Source organism: Helianthus annuus, chromosome 6 (assembly GCF_002127325.2).
Source record: "Helianthus annuus cultivar XRQ/B chromosome 6, HanXRQr2.0-SUNRISE, whole genome shotgun sequence".
NCBI lineage: Eukaryota > Viridiplantae > Streptophyta > Magnoliopsida > Asterales > Asteraceae > Helianthus > Helianthus annuus.
In genome coordinates this window covers 10,692,645-10,719,949 of record NC_035438.2, presented here as the reverse complement: position 1 = coordinate 10,719,949, position 27,305 = coordinate 10,692,645, and the positions used below count along the sequence as shown (strand labels likewise).

General features: G+C 35.9%; 2 protein-coding genes across 2 annotated transcripts; both read right to left on the bottom strand.

Annotated features, from left to right (window-relative positions):
• Nucleotides 1-1,420: 1,420 nt before the first annotated feature.
• LOC110864688 (F-box protein At5g07670) lies at nucleotides 1,421-4,717 on the bottom strand. The gene is made up of 2 exons (XM_022113809.2): nucleotides 3,228-4,717; nucleotides 1,421-1,911 (listed from the first exon to the last, which is right to left on the bottom strand). Exons 1-2 carry the CDS (start codon nucleotides 4,313-4,315, stop codon nucleotides 1,647-1,649), a joined length of 1,353 nt encoding a protein of 450 aa, XP_021969501.1. The 5' UTR covers nucleotides 4,316-4,717; the 3' UTR covers nucleotides 1,421-1,646.
• A 3,265-nt stretch (nucleotides 4,718-7,982) lies between these two features.
• On the bottom strand, nucleotides 7,983-25,518 carry LOC110864689 (CCR4-NOT transcription complex subunit 1). Its single transcript, XM_022113811.2, has 49 exons — nucleotides 25,315-25,518; nucleotides 24,158-24,455; nucleotides 23,851-24,079; nucleotides 22,822-23,161; nucleotides 22,614-22,727; nucleotides 22,397-22,525; nucleotides 21,115-21,306; nucleotides 20,830-21,024; nucleotides 20,627-20,764; nucleotides 19,723-19,839; nucleotides 19,389-19,642; nucleotides 19,122-19,225; nucleotides 18,883-18,977; nucleotides 18,577-18,792; nucleotides 18,233-18,487; nucleotides 18,073-18,154; nucleotides 17,907-17,971; nucleotides 17,559-17,704; nucleotides 17,341-17,449; nucleotides 17,095-17,241; nucleotides 16,979-17,026; nucleotides 16,759-16,887; nucleotides 16,425-16,664; nucleotides 16,203-16,334; nucleotides 16,052-16,131; nucleotides 15,063-15,168; nucleotides 14,876-14,971; nucleotides 14,643-14,801; nucleotides 14,387-14,569; nucleotides 14,079-14,305; nucleotides 13,865-13,991; nucleotides 13,664-13,783; nucleotides 13,332-13,571; nucleotides 13,101-13,227; nucleotides 12,848-12,948; nucleotides 12,672-12,761; nucleotides 12,504-12,587; nucleotides 12,262-12,408; nucleotides 12,063-12,182; nucleotides 11,924-11,968; nucleotides 11,689-11,835; nucleotides 11,551-11,612; nucleotides 11,290-11,443; nucleotides 10,422-10,613; nucleotides 10,225-10,329; nucleotides 9,062-9,196; nucleotides 8,577-8,804; nucleotides 8,388-8,489; nucleotides 7,983-8,285 (listed from the first exon to the last, which is right to left on the bottom strand). Exons 1-49 carry the CDS (start codon nucleotides 25,411-25,413, stop codon nucleotides 8,136-8,138), a joined length of 7,200 nt encoding a protein of 2,399 aa, XP_021969503.1. The 5' UTR covers nucleotides 25,414-25,518; the 3' UTR covers nucleotides 7,983-8,135.
• Nucleotides 25,519-27,305: the final 1,787 nt, after the last annotated feature.

The following is a 27,305-nucleotide window of genomic DNA, read 5'->3' as shown; positions in this document are numbered from 1 at the left end:
TACCCTTGATCTAAATTTTTGATTCTGTGAATCTTTAAACAGCTTGGTATTTTTTTATGCTACTATGATCTTGAATTGTCACTAACTAAAGTTATAGGCGGGTGGGGGACGGTTCATTGGGGAACACTAAAAAAATGGGGAACAGCGGGGAACCGACTCAAACGAACTCCGATTTGACTCATTCCAGTGGCGTTGAAACCGGCTTGTCGAACCCTAACTAAGATCTCTTAACCCTAAATCCTAACTCCTAAACTCTAAACCCTAAAGCTAAAAAATAAGGCTAAAACCTAAGCTAAATCGTCAAATCGAAACTATAAACCCTAAAAGCTAAACCCTAAAGGCTAAACCTAAAGCTAAACCTTCTAATAAACCCTAAACTCTAAAGCTAAACCCTAAACCCTAAAGTTAAACCCTAAAGCTAAACCCTTAAGCCAAACCCTAATATATTTAGGGTTTAGCGGTTATGATTTAGGGTTAAGAGATCCTAGTTAGGGTTCGACGAGCCGGTTCCAACGCTGCTGGAATGAGTCCAATCAGAGTTTGTTTGAGTCGGTTCCCCACTGTTCCCCACTTTTTTAGTGTTCCCCAATAAACCTCACACTACGTGGGTAACACATGTTTAATAAAATGGGTTAACGTGAACGAGATTCGTTTAGTACGAGTTGATCTATTAACCCATCAACGTTTAAGGATTTTCGAAAAGTACGTAGTTAGATTTCAGAAAGTGTACATGGATGGTCTATTTGGTTTACTAAAATTTTGGATACAGTCCCTAGCTTTTTAGAAGCACATGGATGGTCCTGGCGGTTTACATTTTGTAACGCATTTAGTCCTCAACCAATAAATTTAAAGGTTTCAGCAGGTCCAAGTTAGGGACTAAATACATTACAAAGTGCAAACCACAAGGACCATCTGTATACTTACGAAAAGCTATGGACGAAATCTAAAATTTTGGTGAACCACATGGACTATCCGTGTACTTTATAGTATTTTAAAAGGTCTTCATGTTTAAAATTATATACTTCAGAAGTGAAATTAAGTTTTGTTAATGAAACAACTCTTTATTATCAAAAGGAAAAATTACAAGTTTTGTCCTTTATCTTTATACCACTTTTCAGGCGGTGTCCTTTTTAACGAATGTTGACAGGCGGTGTCCTTTAGTAGGTATTTTGTTGCAAGTTTAGTCCTTTACACCCAACCCAGTTAAAAAACCCCTTTAATTGTTAGGTGTAAATGACTAAACTTGCAACAAAATAACTAGGTAAAGGACTAAACTTGCAACAAAATACCTAGTAAAGGACACCGCCTGTCAACAATTAATAGGGTTTTTTAACTGGGTTGGGTGTAAAGGACTAAACTTGCAACAAAAATACCTAGTAAATTAGGACACCGCCTGTCAACAATTAATAACGAAACCAAACAAAAGAAGCGTATCGTGACTTGTAATACACTTGTTTATTTAAATACTAAGACTACTGTTTATGGCAAAATTAGAACAAGTATAGATAACTTTGTAAAGAACTATACATGGAAATAAAATAACGAAATGGAACTAGATAAAGAGCGCGCCTATAGTGATTTGTAACACGCTTGTTCTCTAAATCCTAAGACTACTGTGTCGTGACCATCGATTCGATAAAAAAAGATCAAATCTTGAAGCTTCTTCCACCTTTCTGCCATACTCCTGTGCCCTCAAAACCCGACGAGAGAATAGACTTGGAATCTGGGCGCCATTTCAACTCTTTAAGAAGAGTAAAAAGGGTCGCTAGTTCGGGTGTCATAGCGCTGTCCTTTATGTTGTTACAGGAAACTACTGTAAGTCTTTTAAGCTCTTTCCATGAAAGAACTACAGGCTCGAAACCATCCATTGTAAGCAATGAGCATCCTTCCAACGACAGAGACATCACTCTCCTTGAAAAAAAAAGTAAAAAACATTTTAGATAAACGACAACATCTCAGTCTTTAATGAGTGGGGAAGGAATGTACATTAAAGTCTAAATAATTTTATAGATCTTGTACACGTAATACTAGACGCATCATGCGTTGACTATGCGAACTCTAGTTTATGTTATTGATTGTTGTTCAACAAGAATCTCTACCAAGCTTGTAAACGAACCGAACGTTCATCAACTGTTCGTGAACTTGTTCGGCGGGAAGTTCGTTTATTCAACAAACGAACGAACATGAACACAATTTTTTGTTCATTACTTCATTTAATCGTTCATTTATGTTCGTGAACATCCATTTATGTTCGTTGATTTGCATTTGTTTATGTTCGTTTCGATTTAAATACATTAGTAGCTATATTTATAGGGTTATTGGATTTTATCACTCCTAACTATTGGCTATTGGCCACTGCCACCCCCAACTATCACTTTGACGCCCGCCACCCCCAACTTAACACCTATTGTGTTCTGTCACTACGTCGTTAACTGATCATTAACTTTTGATCCTGTTACTATATTTTGGGGTATCCTAAGATCCCTAAAACCTTCCTAAGATCCCTACGACACCCCCAAAAGTATACTAAGCGGATCTAAAGTTAGTGATAAGTTAACGATGTAGTGACAGAATACACTAAGTGTCAAGTTGGGGGTGACGGACATCAAAGTGATAGTTGGGGGTGGCAGTGGCCAATAGCCAATAGTTTGGGGTGATAAAATCCAATAACCCATATTTATATAAATAGTAAACATAAAAGGAACTGTCTAACTACTTATATAAATATAACTAATTGGTAATTGGGCTTTATAGAAATAAAAATGGGTCTTCCAATGAAATATATCATAATTAATCATTAATTTATATAAAAAATCACTTTATGTTCGTTTATTTTTAGTAAATTGTGTTCCTTTTATCTTTCTTCAACTATGTTCATTTATATAAAAATCACTTTATGCTCATTTAAGTTTGTCTGTTTATGTTCATGTTCGTTCGTTTAAAATAACGAACGAACACGAACACGAACATGCACATTTTCTTAATAAACGAACATGAACAAAAAAAATGTGTTTGATTATATGTTCGTGTTCGTGTTCGGTTAAAGGTATGTGAACGAACACAAACATGCCTCTGTTGTTCGTTCGGTTCATTTACAGGCCTAATCTCTACTTCTAAGAGGTGGAAAATGTGGTCGTCCACTTTCACTACTTTTCAGTTATAGGATCTATTAAAATGTCATACAATGGACCGACAATTTGAACATAAAGAAAGGGTCATAGTCATACCTACAAATACTTGCGGCACCGAACGAGTTGTTATCCAATCCCCAACAATCCTCGAAAACCAACTCCCGAACAGCTTCACACACCAAAAACAACGCTCCGAGACCCTGCTTATCTCTCAACCGACACCTCTCCAAACGTAACTCTTCTAGCGTAAGACAAGAACCTAAATACTCATCAGGACCTGGACTCGGATCGATAAACTTGCACGATTGAAACTTCAACGTCTTCAAATTCATGCAATACGACAACGCAGCTAACCACCCGCCTTCGAAATTATGATCACAAAGCGTCAACTCCTCCAACATTTGGCAACATTGACCAATCGCTTTAATCCCATCGTAACTCCCTTCGCAACCAACAAGCTCAAGCTTCAACAATCTCGGACACCCTTGAGCCAAAATAGTCAACCCGATATCCGAAATCACCAACCCATACAACCCGTTAACCGAACCAACTAGTTTCAAAATCTGTAAGTTCCGAAACCCTGCAAGCCCTTTTAAATCCAAATCTGTACATGAACATAACTCTAGTTCCTGTAAAGCCAAACACTCATTCGCGATATAACCCAAACCGTCTTCGCTCGCACCGAGCAGCACAAGCCTCCGTAAATTACGACACCCTTGTGCCAGAACCCGAACCCCTCTATCGATCACCCGAGCACCCAAAAATTCAGGTTTCCAAAACAACCCATTATCTGATATAAACAAATCAACATGAATAGACACAAACTTATCACTCAAACAAACACCCGAATTATTTCGATTGGATATTATACAAGCTTGAACAATATCAACATCAACAAGATTAGGAAAACGGTAAGAAAGTCTACCAGAATCAAGAAAATCCCAATCTAATAACCTCAATGACGTCAGCAAACCACCACTAATCTTTAACCACCTTTTACAAACCAAACAGGCGGAAATTTGCTGGCTTTTTGTAAGATTTGAGAGTATAAGAGTCAAGATTTTATCTGAAAGCAAAAAGAACAAATCTTGACCTGGTGAAATGGGATTGTGTGATTCTAGGGTTAGGGTTTCATCAGGCTCGGAAGGGGGTGTGATTGAATTTGAAAGAGGACTCAAATTCATTTCGATAATCTCATTCTTGAGAGCATGTGTTTAATATTTTCTTGATGGTATAGCTTGAATTTGCTGAAACTTTGGAATTAGGGTTAGGGTTAGGGTTAGGGCTTCAAATGAGAGACACCCAATTCAAAAAGCTTATCGATTTTTCAGAATTTGATATAAACAAGTGGTATGAAAGACACCCAATTCAAAAAGTTAATTGATTTTTCAGAATTTGATATAAACAAGTGGAATTCTTGAACATGAATTTTTTGATTAAAGAGTATAATTTGAAGCTTCGAAGAAAAAGTTATTGTTATGAATTGTATGTATGTATATGTTGTATGTATATGTGTGTGCGCCTGAGTGTGTGCTTAGTTTTTCTCGTGAGTGGATCAGATTTGTGGGACGCACAATATTGTCTTCACTTTGATGCTCTGCCATTTTTATGATGATGATGTTTGGTCGGTCAGACAAAAATGGATGGTAACTATATATGTCTATATTTATTGGTATGTAATGTAATTATGGTAAAAACATATAGAAAAAAGCATGAATCCACTTCCTTTAAAGAATTTTATTTATGAATACCAAGTTTTGAAACAGTTCTAGTGGGACTAGGATTCAATTGTGTGTGATGTGACGGGAATTCGGTCTTGGTTAGTATTTGTTTGGTTTGTTATGGTATTAGTATGGTATTGGTAATCGGTAGAGTTTACGATACCAAATTTGAAAACAACACTATAAAGTTTATGGAGTTCGTTTAGTTATGGTACTGGTATGGTACCAGCACTCAATACAACAACAGAATGAAACTGATAAGATAAAGTCGTGATATGCCTAAAAGGATACCGACATGTATCTTACATCAATCAGAAACCACAAAACGAATATTGGTTTTGATAATGATGATATCGATTCGTTACAGTATCGACAATCACCATAGTTTTAAGATATCAAAATAATAATATATTTAGAATACAACACAGTTTTCAAAGAAATTCATTCTGGAATGTTGAGAAAAAAGTTTAAACCTCTCATTTAACTATTTTTATAAAAATTAACGGACACAAATTATTAGAGTCTTTTTTTTTGGGAATTAAATAGAGTAAAACAAATATATTTAGTTACTATTTATAGTTTATGCAAGTTAATGACTATGACTATGGTAATGCTCATGACATTATAGCCTAGTGGCATCTTGGGGGTGGGATAAGATTTATGACCATTAGATCATGGGTTCGAGTCTCACAAGGGGGGTTTTTTCCCAGATTTCTTGGGTTTTCTCCTGAATTGGTGTTTAGGCATTATAGCCTAGTGGATATGGATATGATCGGGTGGTTCCACTGGTGGCACGATTAGGGCTGTAAACGAACCGAACGAACACGAACAAGGTCTTGTTCATGTTCGTTCGCTAAAGGAAATAAATGTGTTCACGAACGGTTCATGAACACTTATCGAACGAGATTTTATGTTCGTGTTCGTTCATTAAGGAAATGAGCGTGTTCGCGAACGGTTCACGAACACAAATAAATTTGGCGAACGCGACGAAGGATAAAGATAGATGGCCCAGAGAGTAGCACTCGAACTTGAATCCCTTATTGTGGAACGGAGGTCGATCGTATTCGCCGATGTAAATAATGAGAAATGAGAAGGAAATTATGCATAGACAAGATGAAAGTGGGTTTCCTAGTTTAATTGTTAGGGTAATAAAATAATTAAAAGTTTAAGTACAAATAAAATATAAGAAAGTACAAATATCTTCAATTAAAACTCAAACATACGAACATGAACGAACATAAATCAACGAATGTTCACGAACACGTTCACGAACACCTTAACGAACGTTCACGAACACAATCGAACGAAATTTCTAGTTCATGTTCGTTTGTTTATTAAACGAACGAACATAAACGAACTTCCCGCCAAACGGCTCACAAACTGTTCGTTGAACGTTTGGTTCGTTTACAGCCCTAGGCACGATGATACTCCAATGGTCCGTTAGTGATCCAAATTTGCCGTTCAAAAAAAAAAAAACTATGACTATGGTAACTCATCGTTTGTTTTGATTAAACGAAAGTCAAGAATGGCATTTTCATCCAAAATCAAAATCTGGTCAGATTTTTTATTGATATTTTCTTTAAGAGTAAACTGCCAAAATGGTTCCTGAGGTTTGGTCACTTTTCCACTTTAGTCCAAAACTCAAATCTTTTGAATCTTGGTTCCTGTGGTTTCAATTGTGTTGTCATTTCATCCAAAATCAAAATCTGGTCAGATTTTTCAGTTAGCATACAGCTTTTTTTGTCTTTTTCCTTTCTTTTAATGAAGGCCAAAATGGTTTTTTAACGTTTTATTATAACAAATTAAAAAAATCTGACTATTTTGCCCTTCATTAAAACGGAGGAAAAGGACAAAAAAACTGGATGTTAACTGAAAAATCTGACAAGATTTTGATTTTGGATGAAAATGACAACAAAATTAAAACCACAGGGACACAGATTCAAAAGGTTGAGTTTTGGACTAAAGTGAGAAAAGTGACCAAATCTCAGGGACCATTTTGGCAGTTTACTCTTTCTTTAAATCAAAGCATAAATTCAAGATTTTAATGATTGGGGGGAGTTATTGTAACTACAGTAAAAAAGAAGCATACTGGTATACTAGTATAAGTTGCATTCACTTGTTTTTTTCTGCTCTCAACAAAATATATAAAAATTGAAGTGGCATATAATAGCAAAATCAACCTACACATTTGTTAAAAATAACCCAATAATTAGTGACCACTATGTTACTAATATGCTTCAGTTAATGAGGTTTACAAGGGGATAAATAGAATTCTCCCCTACCTGAACCGAAAGCCATCTGACCCGAAAATTCTAACGTTTGATTGTAAAAAATCTTTAACACCCAAAAAAGAGGATCCAATGGAAAAAAAAAATCATGAGTTCGCCACTGCCTGGATTAAAAAATATATCCTAATGTTGTTCTTGTTATGAGCATTGCCTTCATTGCTTTTGTTAATTTGCACTATATATTTGAGTCTTTGTGATGTAATAATGTGACTTTGAGAGAACTTGTATAGCTGTGTGTTTAAGACAAGTTGAGTAATTCTCTGGGTTTCTACTCATTTCTGTACTTGTTTACAGTGTGTACATATATCGTGATGGATTCCGCACATCATGATACATAATGTTTGTGATTAGATCCTGGTTGTAGAATGTAGAGGCTTAAAGCTTTACTTTGTTCGTCAAGAGGCTTAAGAGAACCAATCCTTTGTACTCTATGAATTTACTAGGTAGCTAGATTGTTAAAATCTTTTGCTTACTTTCTAGTTTTTCACGCAGTTACGTTTCTCAATGTCTTTAACTCTTTTTGTTATTTCTTAAATCGCTGTTGGTGAGTTGAATACTTGAATGCAATGTGTTAGCGACACACATCATAGTTCTAGGAGACGATATACACGTAGTAGTTTTGGCAAAACGGCTAACGGGTAAAAACGTGTATGTTTTTTTGGTTGAGGACTTTGGGTTAACTCGAAAACACTTTAATAACTACAAAAAAATTGTACAATGGTTATCTAGTTTCGTTTAACAAAACACACCTTTGGTTGATTTAAACTCGTATTTTTTATAATGTTTTTTATCCATTTGATTTACTATAGTTGAAATATAAACACGGATCGACCCATTCTGGGTACTAATAAACTTGTTTTTGACATTTTCTTGGCATTAGGTTTGCATGTATCCAAAACTTGAAAATGTCATAGTGAGGAACAAAAACTAACATTCAAACGGGTGGTTTAGATGTCACGTCTTGAAACCTAAAGCAACAAAAAAAAATCCTAGTGCTAGTGCATGGCATCAGATATTCCTCCAGCAACCACACCGTCATCTACGGGCTTAGGACCTCCACACGATCTTGACACTGATTCAAAGAGTTTCTCAATCTCAGGAGCACACCTTGTGAAAGATCGGCTCCAGAAGTTGTAACGGGGATTCTGCTCAATCATTCATAGATACAATAAGTTAACCATCGTAATTGCCTTACGACTCGTTATCATTATCAACATATATATCTACGTTCATCAGATGGCAATTACCTTGATAAGCTCAATGAAAGTAATCAGAAGCCCCCAAGGGTGTGGCCGGTTAACAATCAACCGTTCTAATAAAACTCTAGTGATCTGTTCCTGAATAGCCTCCTGCAAGACATTTAAGTGCGTGTAAATGTTTGAAAGTGAAACAAGCATCGAAGTCAACTAACCACCAACTAACTGCTACCGACTGACCTGGTTAGACTCGGAAAACAAGTAAAGAAGGATAAATGAGAAGTAATGTGTGTGGTTGTTGGGATAACGCAATTGGTTAGCAATCGCGTTCAAAAAGAGGTAACGCCCTTCAGTCTCTAGCTCTAGTATCAACGTTTGGAATATGTCGCCCACCATAAAGATAGCTAGTGATGCATTACTGGCCATCGACTGTCCATGTGGTGTTCTCGCCTGTAGCTGCTGGATCGCCTGCATCGTTGATTGATATTTAGAGTACATTACAAGTTTTGTCCTTTAAGTTAACGCCCTTTTGCAGGCGTTGTCCTTTAGTGCAAAAGTTGACGACTTTTGTACTTTATGTTTCAAAATCCCGCACCTTATGTCCTTTAGCCCCAACCCAGTCAGATTATTTGTAAAAATTAAAAACTAAAAGATATTATAATATAACATCCTTTTGTTTCCGCATTAATTAAACTTTTTAAAATTATTAAAGAACTTTAACACACCTGTATTCCAACATAAAGAACAAGGGAGTTCATCAAAGGCACGTTATATCGTGTTCCGGCCCTTGCAGCTTCACTTGGCGAAAGAAGCAGTTTTTGCTTTAATTCTGAAAGAAACGAAGTCCCTTGTGGCCTCGTCTACATATATTAAAAAAAAAAGAGACGATTATTCAAAAGATATGAAATGGAGCAAAACTAGACCACCCAAAAGACACTCAAAGACTTCATTTAGTCCACCCAGAATAATAGTTAATCAAAATAAATGAAGTAATACCAATATGTAATACACTAATATTTATTAAAGAGTAAATTACTTTTTGAGTCCCTGTGTTTTAGTGGTTTTAACCACTTGAGTCCAAAATCAAAAAGTTTAATGCCCTGAGTCCCTAACTGCTCATTTTATAACGTTTTGAGTCCAATTTTGTTCATTTTATAACGTTTTGAGTCCAATTTTGTTAAAAAAAAAAAAAAAAAAAAAAAAAAAAAAAAAAAAAAAAAATTGGACTCAAAAGGTTATAAAAAAGGCGTCTAGGGACTCAGGGCGTTAAACATTTTGATTTTGGACTCAAATGGTTAAAACCACTAAAACACAAGGACTCAAAAAGTAATTTACTCTTTCTTTAAATAATCTATTATTGGGAATTTTGAAGTACTAAAAATAAAAATAGAAGTTAAAAATCCTAATGAACTATCGAACACAAACAAACAGTAAATGAACGCAACCTGTGTTCATGTTCGTTTGTTTAACTAAACGAAGGAAATTTCGTGTTCATGTTCGTTCATTTATTAGACGAAGTAACACAAACAAACTTACGGCCGAACGGTTCACGAACTGTTCGTTGAACGCTTGGTTCATTTGTGATAGGAATTGATACTAATCGAAGCTTAAAACATATAACAATGGTGGAAATGATGAAGATGATCCAAAAGGATCTACAAGAAAAAGATAACAACCACAAGTGGTCCCAGGGCTATGCCCTTCTCATGCACATGGCAATGAGCCTTAACAACTAACCAATTCTCTTCCTACTTTCTATAATGACTAATGCCTTATTTATAGAAGTAGTAATTACACTAACCCCCCCCCCCCCCCCCTCTCACAATTACAATATACTATTAAGTAATTTCTATCAAGTTCCTATCAGTTTGCAGCCCTAACACTGTACCTTGAGATACTCGTCCAAGTCACTTTTCATTTGCTTGGCTTTCAAAGCTGCATCAACTTCTGACAGAATGCGTGGCGATTGATTAATCTCAGCCAGCAGGTCAATCTGAGAAAACAAGATTGGACGGATCTAGAAATCAGTTCTGATCAACGAGAGCTACACTCGTATAATACTTAAAACCAAGATAAGACAGAGACCTTCAAGTTGGGGGTGGAAGGGTCGGGTAGCCTCATGTTGCGTGGAAACGCACTAAGTACGATATTTCTCATCTGAATGCAGCTTGGAGGAATGATATCACAGAAACTGAAATGATAATCACAAAGGAACTCCGGAAAATCATGAAGCAACACTAAAAGCACTCTTAGTGTGCCTTTGTACAGAAAACGAATCTGAAAAAAAAAACAACAAAAATAAGATGATTCTGCTAAAGATTAAAGTTATGAGTAGGCCTGTAAATGAACCGAACAATGATGAACTGCCCGTAAAGTCGTAAACTTGTTTGGCGGGAAGTTTGTTTATTTAACAAACGAACAAACATGAACACACGTGTTGTTCGTTCATTTATGTTCGTTTATGCTTGCTCATTTATGTTCTTTTATATTTTAATAAATGCATATGGAGTTAAATTCATACAAATAGAAACATAAAAGAGGCTTTCTAACTACTTATATACATATAACTAGTTAATAATTTGGCTTTTCAGTAATTAAAAAGGGCTTTCAAATAGAATTTATCGTAATTAATCAAAACTTTCTATAAAAAAGCTACTTTGCGTCCGTTTATGTTTGGTCATATATGTTCATTTGTGTTGTTTTATGTTTGTTAAATTATGTTCGTTTGAGTTTGTTTGTTTGTTTATGTTCATTTATGTTCATGAACTGTTCGTTTAGGTTTTAAACGAACACGAACATGCCCATTTTCTTAATGAATGAACATGAAAAAAAATTGTTCGACTATATATTCGTGTTCGGTTAAAGTTAAATGAACGAACACAAACATGTCTTTGTTCGTGTTCGTTTGTGTTCGTTTATAGGCCTAGTTATGAGTAAAAAAACAGATGCAAACCGTTTCGGCAAGTTCAGCATTCCTCAAAAACGGCTCCATAAACTGGAACAAGTCTACCAGTAAACGTTGGAAATACGGCCACCCCTTCTGACCATTCCCGCTCAGTAATTTCGGCATGAAACTTCTGTGACTTACTAGCTCAAGCCATACAAAGCTGGAAAAAGACCATTTTCCCAACATTAGACAAACATCCAAAAAATATATATATATAGGTTTTTGATAGTTTGGTATCATCGAAAAGATCATTTATAGTCACTTAACCAAAATGCAGGAACTTTCAAAGGCTGTAGCACATGAAAGGAAGTTGCTAGAGCTGTCAAAACCTGCAAGAAAACTAATAACTTGAAACGGAAAACTTAGATCAAAGTGTTGATACGTCACACAGAAAAATGCAAGTACCTGAAAGTTTGCACCCTCAAAGACTGAATCAAGAGTACTAAGGTCAAGTAGCCAATCAATAAATAACCTAAAATACGGCCTAGGGTTGAATGATGTTTTCTTATCCTCAGCATCCTTTTGAATGAATCTCACAGTCACCGCTAACACCTGCATTACAAAATGTGGATTAATAATTTATGATATGCAACTAATTGAAAATTATCAAAAAGCTCAGGTTATGACTAAAAATTCAAACCTTCGAGAAAAGTTGCAGCTTGCTTAATCCATGGTCAGTAGAGAACTACCCATACGGAAAAATAATGTCGGTTTGAGAAACAACAGTAAAAAAATGCATATGTGAATTAACCGTTCAAATAAAAATCGACGGACCCTACCTTCAGTATTGTAAAGACAAGTGATGCATACATATCAATGGCTAGAAAAGATAATGTTTGCGCTTGCTGATGAGATTGAACAGCGCTCTCAGAAGATATACAATGTGATACAGCAATATCCTGATATAATTAGAGAAGATAAGACACAGGTTTCTTAAAGCATAATCAGAAAAGGGCATTTTGGTAAAAAAATCATTACAAGAAGACGGTGAAAAAAACGGTCGGATGTATCATCGGCTTTCAAAAGGCCATTTTGCTGCAGTTGGAGAACGAAACGAGCAGACAATTGATCATTTACACCAGGAAGTTCGTATATCCGGTACCATTCAGCAAACAGCAGAGAAACCTGTGAGATATATTATATATAAATTTATTTATTTACCCCTGTGAAATCATAGATATTAAAGTCAGAAGTTCGTAAAGCAGCTTTATATTATATACCTGCTCTTGAAAAGCAGCAGGATCTGGTTCAGAAGATTCCACAACACCGGTATCATCCCTACTTGATACAAGAAGAGTCGATACCTGATACATTAAACGATAAAAGTTAAGATCTGAGAATGTTGTCTAGCGACAGAAACAAGAACAGGTATGATACTATGATGTAACCTTTTGGTCTTTTTGTTGTCCAGCTGCTGGGTTCCTGGCAATTTCAACAAGCTGTTGAAGTGCCTCAGGAGCATCAGGCCTTGTTGCAAGCTGTGTGTGATTATGCTTTCAGAACGCTGCATTCGATTACGTAAAAATGGATTTAACTATTCTAAGAGTAGATCATAGTCTCATACCTTAGCCAACACATCAACAACAGTCTGAAGTTCAGATATTACTCTGGCGTCACTAACCACCAGTGTTTGAATGAGCGATATTGCAAATTCTGTTGCCACCTCTGCTTATCATATCAAAAGTTAGTTCTTTTTCTATCAGAACAGATAGTAATAACATAATAATATTGGCAATAATAATAATAATAATAATAATAATAATAATAATAATAATAACAACAACAATAATAATAATAATAATACAGAATATACATACTGTTCTTTCCGGCATCAAGAAGCTTAGCCAAATGAATATTATACTCAGCAAGGTTCAACAACTCTCTGTGAATTAAGCCGATAGTAATATCTTTGTTAAACTTTCTATCTTCATCGGAATATATTACCTACACAACCCCCGATGTGAGCAATTAGTAATGAAATTCACTGAAATAAGTCAATAACAAACCATTGTAGAGGCTGAGCGAAGCAGAAATGAAATAACGCATACCCAGCTCGTGAGTTGATTGAACACAAGCTTGCTGACATCACGAATGGCGGTTAACATGGTAATATGAGCATTAACGTGAGCGCTGTTTGCTGCATTTTCATATAAACCTTGGAAGACCTTCTGAGCTACAGCCAACGCAGCCTCATCCCGACTAATGCATCTGAGAATCACCCCAGGAACCTCGCCAATAACAGACTGAATTTCAGCTTCGTTAGCATCCTTCGCTATCAGAGATTCCAGCTGAAACAACAATCAATTGGTCCAGTAAGCTCTAAACCGAAATTTCCTGAAGTAAACCAAAATGAAAGTGAAATGTTTATGAAGTTATGAACCTCCTCTGAGATAAATTGGTATTTATCCACTGCATCTTTGGTAGTCAATGAAAGTTCTGCAGTGGTATTTATAATGCGATCCGAAGTTGAAGACAAAGATTGGGCATGCACTCCCAGTTCCTACCAATTAACAGAAAGCATGTTAAGCAATGCAAACACATTACAACCCATCTTGAACTCATGCTAAATAACTTTACTAACTTTGGGAACACTGGAAGATTCTGGAACGTGCAGTTCAGGAGCTGGTGCCGAAGAAAACGAAGACGGAACAGCCTCAAAGTTGTGAGCACCCATACCGCTGCCCGTCGTGCTATGAACCGAAGAACCACTGGAAATATAAAAAAAAACTGTAAAAAAGAGGATAAAAGATAAAACACAAAGGATCCGAAATGGAAAGCTGTTTAATGAATCATACCTGAGAAGTTTTACTGAGCTAGGCTCCATATCCTCGTGTGCTACAGCATTGATACCAGATGAGAAAATTCCAGGGTTCAGTTGACCTGAAACCGAAACCGATACTGAACCTGTGCTGGAACCGTAACCCCGGTGTAGAGCACCACTTGCTGGTGAAGGTGAAGGACCAAGAGGTACGGAGTTCGAGTTTTGGTTGGATTGATTTTGCCATGGTAAGCGAACAAAATCCTGACAAAAATAACAATTAATTTTACGATTTATAGTGATTTTATACTGAATGATATATCAACGGCGGAAATAAGATGTTACCTCATAAACTCGCTGTTGAGAATGAGATAATCGGCCAGGTTTCGGACGGAGGGCTTCAGGTAGGACGCCTACGTAACCTTGTGTATACAGACTGTTATCAAAATAAGCGGACCCAACCCCTTCTCTGTGCTTCCTTCTTATCGAAAGTTGAGGAGCAAGTTCGCTATCTATTGTTTGTACAGCCTGTATTTAACAAAATACACATCAGTAATGATCAAATGAGAAATGTGATGAGACTAATCTAGTAATCTCTAACCTTTTCGGTTGCAGCCTGTTCGATAAAAGCACAGCCCAAATCAAGATTGTCATTTGTAACAAGCTGAACCGCGTGTTCAAGTAGTTCACTTGAAATACTCCCACTCAGAGCCTGAAGACTGTTTCTTAGCTGACTTGATATTGAACCACGAAGAGGTTCCTAATAACAGAGATCAAAACCAATGTTAATTATATTCATAATTCAATTTTTTAATAAATGGTTTCACAAGAAACCTTGCACGTGACATGAGCTAGACTTCCCGCCAAACTTGCAACCATCAAGTGAGCGGCACTGTGTATACGGCTTTCATCCGACTCCATAGCATAGTCCTGCCATTGAAGAAAAAGTGTAAAACATCTTTCAAAATCAGTGTTAATTACATCAACACACAATGAACATAATGATCCAGCAAAATGCCACCTTTAACACAAGTTCTTTTGTTGTTTGAGTTGCTATTGAAACACTGCGCTGAACAATACTAGAAACTATTTCTTTGATAGCCAGTTCCATTGAAATTCCAAGCACTCTGTAAAAGAAACAAGTTGCATACACCGAGCAATATTTAGTTTACTAATCAAATTCTGAGCAGACTTCTTGTTTGTTTCTGCACTAATTTTATGCATAAAATACAACTACAAAACTATATTACAAAGTAATAATATATTTTCTTTTGTATAAAATGATTTAGAGCATTGCAATCTTCTAAATACACTACAGATGACTTTTTGTAATAATATAATTTCTTTTATATAAAATGATTTAAAGCATTGCAATCTTTTAAATACACTACAGGTGACTTTTGACCCATTTGGAATGTTATATAAATTTTATTATGTGTACGCCCATTTGACCAAACAGCAGTTAATGTAAAGTAGTGGGTTGCACCCGCGCTCCGCGGCGGGGGTGAGCCGGTTTTTAACAAATTTTAAATGAAAACATTAACGTAATAGTAAAAATAATGTTAGTAGCGGGAATTTGGTTGATGTTGGCTCTGTTCATTAATGTATAGATAATGTAACGACACTCGACATAGACTACGCGATAATGTGACGACACTCGACATAGACTACGCGATGGTCAAAAGTCATCATAAGCCCAAAAGGATGTCGCTACATGTTTTACGTCAATCGAGAACCGAAAAAAAGAATATCAGTAACGGTTATGATAGTACCGGTACCGATGATTTTCGGTTCGTGATGGCAATATTTCGGTTGCTTAAAAAAAGAAAAGAAAAGAAAAGAACAATAAAGTAAAAAGAAAAATACAAATTGAGAAAGTTACAAAAACTTATTGGCTACCTTACCTTAAGGGTAAGCACATGTGAGTGCTACCACATAGCCTTTTAACATATTGTATAATGAATTAAAATTAACCGCCTCTATAATCATATGTTTGGGAGAAGTTGGTACCTCTGAAAGTGCATATGCAGGCCCAGAGCTTGCAACTTAGGATTGACGATCACTTGTTGATCCATACTTGATGACGGTAGCTGCAAAAATGACTAATATTTCAGTAGAGAATAAAACAATAAACACAAGACATAAAAAAAGACCTACACACCTGACCAACTGAAAACGGCAATTGTGCTTGTAGAAGTCCTTGAGCAGATGGAAGCTTATCAGACAAGCTTAAAGCTGCCATTTTCTCTTCCTCGCTTAAAGTAACCGCAGGAAAATGATGCGAAGCAGCATACTATCCACATAATAAATTAGCACCATAAAGCCCAGGAAAACAAAAAAAAAAAAACTTAGGTGGAGAAACATATTAAGATTAAAGAAACACCTGAGGTAATATTCGTGGATGACCACCCGAATGAGATGAGCTACCAATTTCAACTGGTAATTCGACTTGATTTAGATTAGATATTTTACTAGATTTAACTTCCCCAACCAATGGTTGCTGGGCCGGCCCAATATCTTTGTTAGAAAAATCAGGATTGCCTTCGACTTCTCTCACTTTGTCGATAAGAAGCCATGACGGGGTTACTTCCTTCAAATCCACATTAAGATTCTTGAACAACACCTGAAACACCACGACAGAAACATATTTACTAGATGATTTTAAAAATGTTAATCAATTTAGCAATTGTCTCCATGTAAAGCAGTCATATACATACCTCAATTTCAAACTTGAGATTCATTTTGAGATTTGGCATTGCGTATATTTCGGCAAGTAACCCTAGAACTCCCATGGTCCAAGGATTTGGCGGTTGATATGCTAGACTGTTCGAACATGACTCCAATATCTACATCAACAGCACAAAGAAATTAAATACCTCACATTACTTTGATCAGTAAAAAAGTATAAACCTTAACCAACCATTCCAATTTATGTACCTTAGAAGTAAACGGAATCACAGCAATCATTAAACCCTTTACATATGCCTACAAAAAATCGAAACCGCATTTAGCTACATATCACTCAAATAATGTGTATAAAAAAATGTGTTAACCTCAATAATTAAAGGCTTTGGGTCAATCTCTCTAGCAAGCAAAACATGGTTTCTACCGATTGTGATCCTTCCGAGCCAACCTCCAAGATTCTTCAGCAAAGAACGTTCTTCTGAACTGGACTTTATAAGTTCAGATCCTAGAAGAACCTGTTGCATTGCCGTATAATTAATAATGTACTGTAAACTCCCAACGATCCACAAACGACCAACATTAAGAAAAGCAAAGAATCGTTTAGTGAATTATACCTTGCAATTCTCATAGGTGGCTTGAACAATCTCTCTGATAAGAGGTTTCGAGCTTACTTTATCCAGGAACTTCAAGTACAAGTCATGAAAATTTGGTTCGATACTCGCTCTGTCAACAAGATCAGTAAGACACTCAGATAGTTTCACGATTGTTTCCGATTTACTAGAAAGATTCTTACTGACACAATAAGTTTTCGATCCGTGATATAGTATCTCACCTTTTCATGACCATGTACTCAGCAAACCACGCATAGTACGGTTCTTTCAAAATTTCGGTGAATTCCTTTGCTTTAGCTTCAATGTTGGCAATCGATAAATTGTTGATAATAAAAGAAATCTTATCCTGAGTTTCTGATGGCGGTGCCTGCAAGGGAGATGCATGTGAGATGAACATGACCAGAATATCTTAAGACGGTATTTATTATTAAAATTCATCTTTTACCAAAATCTAATTTATGAAGTACTCTTAACATGATGAATATTTTCAGTAATAGGCAAATTCATTTAAGAATCCTGGAAAATAAACCACCAGAAAGGGGCTAAAGGTAGATAAAATACTTAAATACCTCTATGGGAGTTTCTCTACGTTCAGCAGCAGCAACAAGTGTTTCAATATTTAGAGAACCAAACTCTGCATTATATATATAGATATAATATGACAAACCACCATAAATTACTCTATAGAAGTACATACACATGGGGGTATAAGACTTAAGAAAAGTTGAAACCTACTTGCTGAAGTAACGGCTCGAGAAGCACGAGCAAAAGCAGGAGATGAACCCAACGCTGCTGAAGAACTAACTACACTCTGTGGCTGCATTTAACCATCATAAATTATAATATGATCATAAAGCTCACACTCATATTACTGAAGTTACAGTATAATGGTTACCTTAGGCACGTTAGCAGGTTCGTTTGCAAGAGCAGCGGTTACCTTGGGGATGTTTACAGGTTCGTTTGCTAGAGCAACTGAAACTTGTCCTGTCGTATTTAAGATTGGCTTCACATAGTTAGAGGAAGTTACAGAGGACCTGTGTCTTTCATCTAAATAACTTTGGTTCCTTTGCTGAAGCTGAATTGGAGAAGCTATCTGAGAAACAAGATGTGAACTACCAGATCCAATCAACGGAAAAGATGAACCCGCCACCTACAATTTGTAAAACTGTATAAGATACCAATCTAAGGTAATCCAAAAGAGCGGAACACAAAAAACCATTAAGAAAAAAACATGTGTACCTCAGTGTTTGGTTGCGAAATAGAATTATGGTGTTGGTCAGCATCTGATTCCGGATGGCCCGATGAATTTCTAGCAAGTGCCCTTTCAATGAAAGCAACAAGCTCAGGTTGAGCGCCACGTAGATGTGATATTTGCAAGATATGTTGGCAGTACTGTGGCCATTCGATCAACCGATCTACAAAATTCTCCAATGCTTTTGTACCAAATACAAACATCTGCATACAAGCATGTTTCATCGTTATTTATAAGAATGCTTTTGGAGCTCGGGGAATATCAAAAGCATAAACCGAAAACTTAGAACTAACTTTGGAATCTGCAGGTTTACGCAACGCATCTAAAACAGCTCGTAAGGCAATGCCAAGTGTCAGATGGGTCACAAGTTGATTCTTAATAAGCAACCCTGCAATTTTCATATTTTATAAGATAAGAAAAAAAACGAGCTTAACATAAAGATTAAGGAATGGAAACAAATTTCGTTATTGAATTAATATCATGAATATTAATTTAAAGTTAAAATCAAAGTCGCATCAAACCAAGGCCTTACCAAAGAGAACCGCTGCGAGTTTAAGTTGTGTGTCAGGGTATCTGTTGAAGAACTTGTACTCTTCAAACAGATTCGCAATCATGCACTCAAATATGGATTGTTCCCTGGAAGGCCACATGGTATAGCAGGACATCAAAAATCAATTAACCACAAATATATGCATATAGATACACATATATATACATATATATATGTATGTATGTATGTATGTATGTATGTATGTATGTATGTAGTCAAGGCCCAAAAAGAAACACATAAAGAATAAACCTTCTCTCAGAAGATTCCTTGAATCGAGCTAGCATTTGAATCATTGCATCTACAGTCAATTGGGCAGAGAACATTTGCTGGAAATAAGCGTTGACCTCTGTCTCTATATCATCCGCATATACTTCAGTTGTTGATGAATCAGGACCACCATCGTTCCTCATCCTTGAACTGTTGTTTGTAACGTTCAAATGCAAAGTTTCCATTTCCTTAGAAAGTTGGTTAGAGGAGAGCAAGTTTGCATGTGCTTGAAGAACCTAAAAGAAAACGAAACTTTTATCAGTGTGGGCTGAAATAATAAAAATAATGAAGTACAAAACTATTTAGAAGGTAAAACCTTTAAAAACACAGGGGCTGTCTCCATATAAAGACTCCAGATGTTTCCTGGACTACGCAAACGATTTGAAGATTCCCGAGCAGCAAAGTCCACCTCCTTCAGGAATCGGACGCACTCCTAATAATGTAGCACATGCATATGTCAATATCATCTCAAATGTAAAGATACCAAAACTAGTAAATTTCCCCGCGCGTTGCGGCGGTTTTGAAACGTGAAGTAACTCGAATTTATACCGTCTGAAAACGTACATGATTTATGTCAAAAGGCAGACCAACTGAAGACGTACATTAAATATAAACACGAAAACGTATTATATGTGACCCGACTTATTTGCGAAAGAAATTTATGTCTAATGTTAACCAACTTGAATTTATACCGACACGTACATAAAAATAAGCACGTAAGAAAATTATGTTTTTTAAGTTAATCAATGGTACGACGCGTTGCGGCGGCCTCAAAACATAAAGTAACTCAAACTTACCATCTAATGAAAAAGTATTATATTTGACCCGGCTCGTTTTAGAACAAAATTTATGTGAAAACGTAGACGAACTGAAAACGTACATAAAAATAGACACAAAAACGTATTACATCTGAGCCTACCCATTTCCAAAATAAAATTACGTCGAAACGTAAATCAACTTGAATTCATACCGACACGTACATAAAAATGAGCACGTAAAAATTGATTACAAAGCCTTTAGAAAGTTGAGGGGTTGTAAATGCCAATACTAAATGTTGAAGGGTAAAGGTAAAAAACAAAAGGACACTAAGAGACCAAAAGAAAAAAGAAGGGGCCAATCGCTGAAAAGAACTGTAGACGTAACTACTTGTTGTAATTATTATTATTACTATTATTATTATTATATATAATATACAGCATTAGTTATCAACTTATCATTACCTCAAAGAAAGTATCTCTGTAAGTAGTTAGATTTGAAATCAGCCATTTCTCCAGATCTATGAGTTCTTTTCGAGAAGCCAGGGGAGCAAGCCTAATACCTAGCGACATAGGTACCATTTCCAATACAGGAGATACAATCTGTGACAGAGAACATTTAGCACATACATAACGACAGTGGACAGAAACTAAAACTGGTCTCTGACCTTTAACTCTTGGCATAAATCCAAGACCCTGGTAATATTATCTGAATCTGTGTTGAGTGCATCACTTAAAGCTCTTAGTAAAAAGGTAGGGTTAACATGCCAAAGATGTAGCAGAATGCCACTGGCGGAAGCATCTTTAAGTATCACAGGAACAACAGCCAAAGAAACTTCGAGTTGAAGGAAATTATATGATGTCTGCGTAATTTGTAAAAATATATGAGCCTCTATGAAACAAATTAGTGAAGAAGCAGAAACATAAGCCGCTCAACAATGTGAAGACAGTACATTAACATGTGCCATCCCGAATAGCAACACTTCGGGACAATGCTTAAGAGGATATTCAAGCAGTGATCGAACAGGCTTTGCAAGGCCTCTCTCAGCTAGCTGGCACAACACCTCCAACAGGTCAAGGCATAACCACGCATGATTTGCATGCCCAGATTGATACTTATGACTATGGACTGCATCAACATTTGCCTGCAACGATACATGCAAATACTTGGATCCAATATATCAATAATAAAATTACAATTACATACATAAATATATATGTGTGTATGTATGTGTGTGTGCATAGATGGACGTTCAATACATAACCAACTTTATGTAGAAAACTACAAAAACGCTAGTACCTATTGTTTAATGAACCACATAACCACCCCACTATCTCTCTCACTTTATCCAACCACAGTTCTCTACTTAAAAATACTTGTGTGTATGCATATGTATAGAGACGGGTTCAAATGAGAACCACTAAATATTTGAAACCAGTGGACATATGCGTGGAATCATTAGTAAGTAAGAACTAGATTGTAAGAATTAATAAATGTATGTGTGTATATATGCGTGTGTCTGTCTGTAGAGGAACATTTAATACAAAACATACAAGAAGTAAAAAACTGTAAGAACCACATAAACACTTGCACCTTAAGCTTTATATGTGATACATAAGACGTTTATGTAACCGCACCCACTCTCTTTCGAACTCCCATTATATCCATCAAACACCATGTACAAGTGCATTATGCCGTTTTCAGAGTTCTCTACTAAAAATTGGTTCTGTATTGAACACGCACCTATGTGTGTGTGTGTGCATGTTAGGGGTGTAGCCGAGCCGAACGTAAGCTACTTGAGATCGGCTGGCTAAAAACTCTGAATGTGGCCAAGCTTAAACGAGCCCGAGCTTCACATATCAAACTTGACTAGGCTCGTGAGCCTAAATGAGCAAAACAAGCATATTATCTAAGTAACTTTATTTAATATATAAAATATACTTACATAACAATTAGTACTGCTGTTATATAGAAAATTATAAAAATACTTAAATAACATACGTATATAATATATAAAAAGTCTAACTAATTGTAAATGAAGACAAATAAGATAATTAAATAATAAACAAGTCTAGCTCGAGCTCGAAAAAAATTACTAACGAGCTGAGCTCAAGCTCTCTTTAAGTTGAACGAGACGAGTTCGAGCTTAGGCAAACTCGGGCTCGGCTCGGCTCATTTACACCCCTATACACGTATGTATGTGTATTTATTTATACACACATCAATCTTCATACCAATTGTCTTTTGCAGTGTGCAAACGTGAACACTTCAGGTGGCACAGAAACAGCATGCTTCAGAAAGGACAGCTGGCCCTCAGTGTTTTTCCAAACATTGCCACAAACAGCAGCCAGTGGAAAGGGATCCTGCATTTTCATCAGTACAAAATTAAGCTTCAACAATGCACTTATCCATCATTAGAGAAATCAAAAACTACACAAAATAAATTAAAACCTGGGAAGCACGTTTGTAACAAGAAATCAGTAGCAAAAATGCCGCCTCATCTGGGACATAGAAACCCTCATGATCAAGGTTCTCAATTACAGCGATCCAGCTGATTCCAGGAGCCTGATTTTTTTTTCATATTAGTATGAGTAAGTAACTAAACATGCAGGTTGCATCTCATATATTCATGAAAACCAGAAAACGAAAAGAAACTAACGAGTTGCTTAATTGATTCTATAAGGACATCAGTGTTCCAAGAGTTCAACGAGGGCATATCAGACAGAGTCCCTCTACCAATAGCGGAAAAAAATGTAGAAAAAGCGTTTTCGTGGTCCGGAAGACCAGCATCGGATCTGATAATGGTCCCAAGTATCCTAGCGACAGTTGTTTCAGTTAGAGGTGAGAATGACGATAACACATCTTTGCAAAGTGATACATCTGATGTGCACTTATAGCCCAATTCTTTCAACAAGTCAGCCATGTTCATCTCCCTCTCCATTTCTGCTAGAATATTGTCAAATTCGTTCTCATTTCCCTCATTGAGAAAATCCATATACCTGACAATTACAATTACAAATTGAAAAAAAAAAAAAAAAAAAACAGAAGAAAAAGGATGAATCATCTAAATCTTTTAACTAGATAAACAATATCTTGCCCACATAGTTATCGATAGCGAATAGCAACAAGGTACCTATATGCTATCAAGCGATAGCGACGAAATAGCGCCTGCTATTTCGTGTTTAGCGATAAGATAGTTAAAATTTTAAGGAAAAAAAATACCAATTTATAATTTTTATACATACATATATAAATATAATGTTAACTGTATACTTTTTATGTAAAAATTATAAGTTTAAGGACCAAATGTAAACTAGTGAAAATAGAGGGGGTTAAAGGTTAAAATACACAAACTAATTTTACACTTCTTATGTAAACTTATACAAGTTTTAGGAACCAAATATGAAGTAGTGAAAGATAGAGGAGTTAAATGTTAAAATATATAAATTTCTTTAACCCTAAAAGGCTAAAACGCAAAAACAAGCAGCCACTCTTCTTCTTCGGCAGGTTTCCAGCAGAAATTGCAGCACCTGAGCCGGAATTCGTCGCCCCGCTATAATCACGGAATGGAGTTGCTAATTAACAGATTGCAAGATACGGGCAACACACTATAAAGCGAGTGATAGCGAAAGCTATCCTCGCTATCAATAACTATGCGTGCCCGAGCAACAAAAATCATAAAATTCACCTCAATAATTTGGAGTTGTGGAATTCATCTGAAAGAAGAGGAGCTAAGATAAGCCCCGAATCCTTATCAAACTGAGTCAAAGATAACAACTGCATAAATGAATCCACATGTTTAGAAAGGGCTTCGGATTTGTTAAGAAACAGCAATGCATCCTGAACATAGTCAGCGGTTTGCAGAGAGGCATGAGTAGCACAAATTTCCTCAATCCGCCTCATACAGAAGTTTCTTCCTGCAATCAGCAATATAATTATCATACGTGCACAAACATACAGCCTTAAGAAGAACATGAATCAATAAGATAGCTCACCAGCCGTTCTGATGTCATTATTTTCGGAATCTGTCAAAGCAAGACCAAATCCAAGTTTCTCATTTGTCGTTAACTGTAGAGCAGCAGATAATTTATCTAGAAATTCTTCGGTGATTGCTGATGACCTTACTGACGTTGAGAATACAGTACTAAACTGTGGCTTTTCCAACAATTTTCTAAAAAGTGAAGCAACTACAGGTTCCAGATGAGTACTTGTCAAGTCCTTTTCATAAACGTTAAAGTGGTCCAAGCATGTCTCTAGAAGCAGAATGTTTCCCTCTACTCCGTAATCAACATACTGCACAAGATGCCACAAGGTCAACAAGAAGAACCCATTGAATGCATGCAGTTCGATTCTCCAAATAAAACATTATTTAGAACAAGTACGAAATCATAGCTGACATTTATTCATATATTTTTATGCACAAGAGCAACAAGATACCTAAATCAAGAAGGGAAAAAAACTAAAACTCCAAGTTTACTCTGAAGCTTTCATTTCTTTAAGAAAAACTTTTATTTTGTATTCCACATACTTCTATATCTAAAAACGGAAGAACATGTAGAGCAAACTTATTAAGCATCAATAGATATGTTTGTTTGACTGTGTTGTTCTCTTATATTAACTCCCATTCTTAATTTTAAAAAGAGTGTCTGAGGCGCTAAAAACCAGATGGTTGAGGCAGTGCCTCGTATACTACTGCCGTGTGTTCGTTGAGAGCATAGCAATAATAAATTCCTCGTTGCAGCCTATGACATAGGCTTCTATTGGAACCGAACCACGTAAATCCTACTGCCACGTGTTCGTTCTGCAATGATCGTGCGCGATTGTGTGTCAGTGTGTGTGTGTTGCAAACCCTAATCCCTAACAAACATGTAACTCTCGAAGTCAACTAAACTACAAAGTCAATCACAACTGGATCATAAATCATTCACCCTAACAACTACATCAAACACAATATACATGTCTACAGGACTTACTCGTAACATTCCAAGTAATCTAACTTTTAGTACACTTGATACGCATTCTACTTACACTCGTGTGGAACAATCAAGCACCTAGGGTTTCAAATTTCAAGCAGATCTCTCGCACAAAAACAAACAGATACAAATAAACTGAATTATACATGATTTGAAGAAAAGAAAACTTCATAATGTACCTGAGAAAGTTCGCTAATAACGGAGTCGTGATTGGATTCGTTCAAGCTCTCGAGCAACAGCCGAATTTCAGTTGATAATCTTTGCGCCAACGGAATCATGGTGATTATTTGATTGATTTGATGATCAAAAGCTAGGGTTTCGAATTCAGAGCGAGGGAAATCGGGGATTTTCTAGGAGTATATAAGGCGGATGAAAGTATAATAGCTGTGTGAATATGTATGTATAGTGAAAATTTTCCAAGAATTTACAATTGTGTCAAGCTATTTTTTCTTTTTCTACAAACTAGTAAAGTAATATGACCTGCGGGCGATGCGCTGCGGAACATAATTTGTCCAAACGTTGTGTGATGTATTAACTATATGAAAACGCGCATTTCAACGTATCCGATTAACTCAACGTAACCTATATAAGTATTGCATTTGGATCAAAAGGTAAAGTAAATCGAATTTGTATCGTATAATCATAACGTATTTATATGTGACGTGACTCAAACATAGGAATCGTACCCAAAAAAGAAAAGCATAAAAACGTGTATTATGGAAAAACTGACACGTATAATCAAAAGGAATTAATTAGAACTTTTAAAAAAAATACAAAAGGACAAAAGAAAATACATTCACGTCAAAGGGAGAACATCAGTGTTTCGCAAAGTAAAATTGTACTCGTCACGCGTTGTGACGGGGTCGCAACGTAGAGTAACTCGAATTTATACTGTCGAATGAAAACGTAATATGACCACACTCGTTTGGAACAAAATTTATGTCGAAACGTAGATCAACCAAAACGTACATAAAATAAGCACAAAAGTGTATTATATTTGACATGACTCGTTTTGAAAAAAAAAAATTGGCATCGAAACGTAGACCAACTCAAATTTATACCTATACGTACGTAAAAAATTAGTTTTTAAAAAGTAAAGAACAAAAGAAGTAAACTCAAAACATTAGAAATTTGAGAGGATCAAAATGGTATTTTATAAAGTTTTTAAACAGAAGGACAAATTAGTTTTTTGAAACGGAAATTAGCAAACAAATGCTACCGAAAAAAAAATAGTTAAAAATTTAATAGGTTAAAACTTGGAGAGGTTAGTATTATAATAGAAGATAGTAAAGGGTTAGAATTACTGTATGCAAAAGTTTAGGGGGTTTGGTGGAAACCCCACCGACATTCTACTTTAGTATTACCACATTACCACATTAGAGCATTCCCATCCAGTCCATCATATCTATAGTGTGTAGAGTTTTTATAATATAAAGAGTATAAAAAGTGGTTGTGAGTGGAGGAGAGAGAAAATATTACTGTTCATCTGTATATTTGGAGGGACACTGTTCACCCACTGTAATTTTTTAATATATATTGAAAGTGGTTGTGAGTGAATGAGAGAGAAAAATGTAATATATATTGAAAAAGAGAGAGAAAAAGTATTTGTTTTTAGTGGAAATATATTGATATAGGAGTTGTTTTTAGTGAAATGTATGTATATTTTTAGTGGATTGGATGTGAATGCTCTTACCACACTATAAATAAGCAACATCTTGTTGCTTCATATACTTGTACTCTATGCATAGGGTGTTTCCCAAAATAAAAACTCAATTTTTCACTTTTAACCTATAAGTTTTCCATCTTTTACATTTAAACCTTTTTGAATTTTTTACTTTTAACATTCAAACTTTTCATCTTTTACAATTTAACACAAAGACTTTTTTTGTTCAACTTTAGTCCCTCATATTTTTATCTTTCATGAGTTTTTCGTTTTATTGCGAGTCAACACACCGCAACGTGCATGATGGTTCAATGTTTTTTCGTCTATTTTCTTAGTTTGACAGGCCCCGTCGCAACGCGTCTATTTTTCTCCGTTTGACAAGTTTATCGCAACGCGGAGTTCCCAGATGGACTTAGTTATTCTTTTCTACGTTTTACATTGCATTAACATGACGCAATGGGCGTGGTTCAACAATTTTACGTCTGTTTTTCGTTCGATGTTATTTAT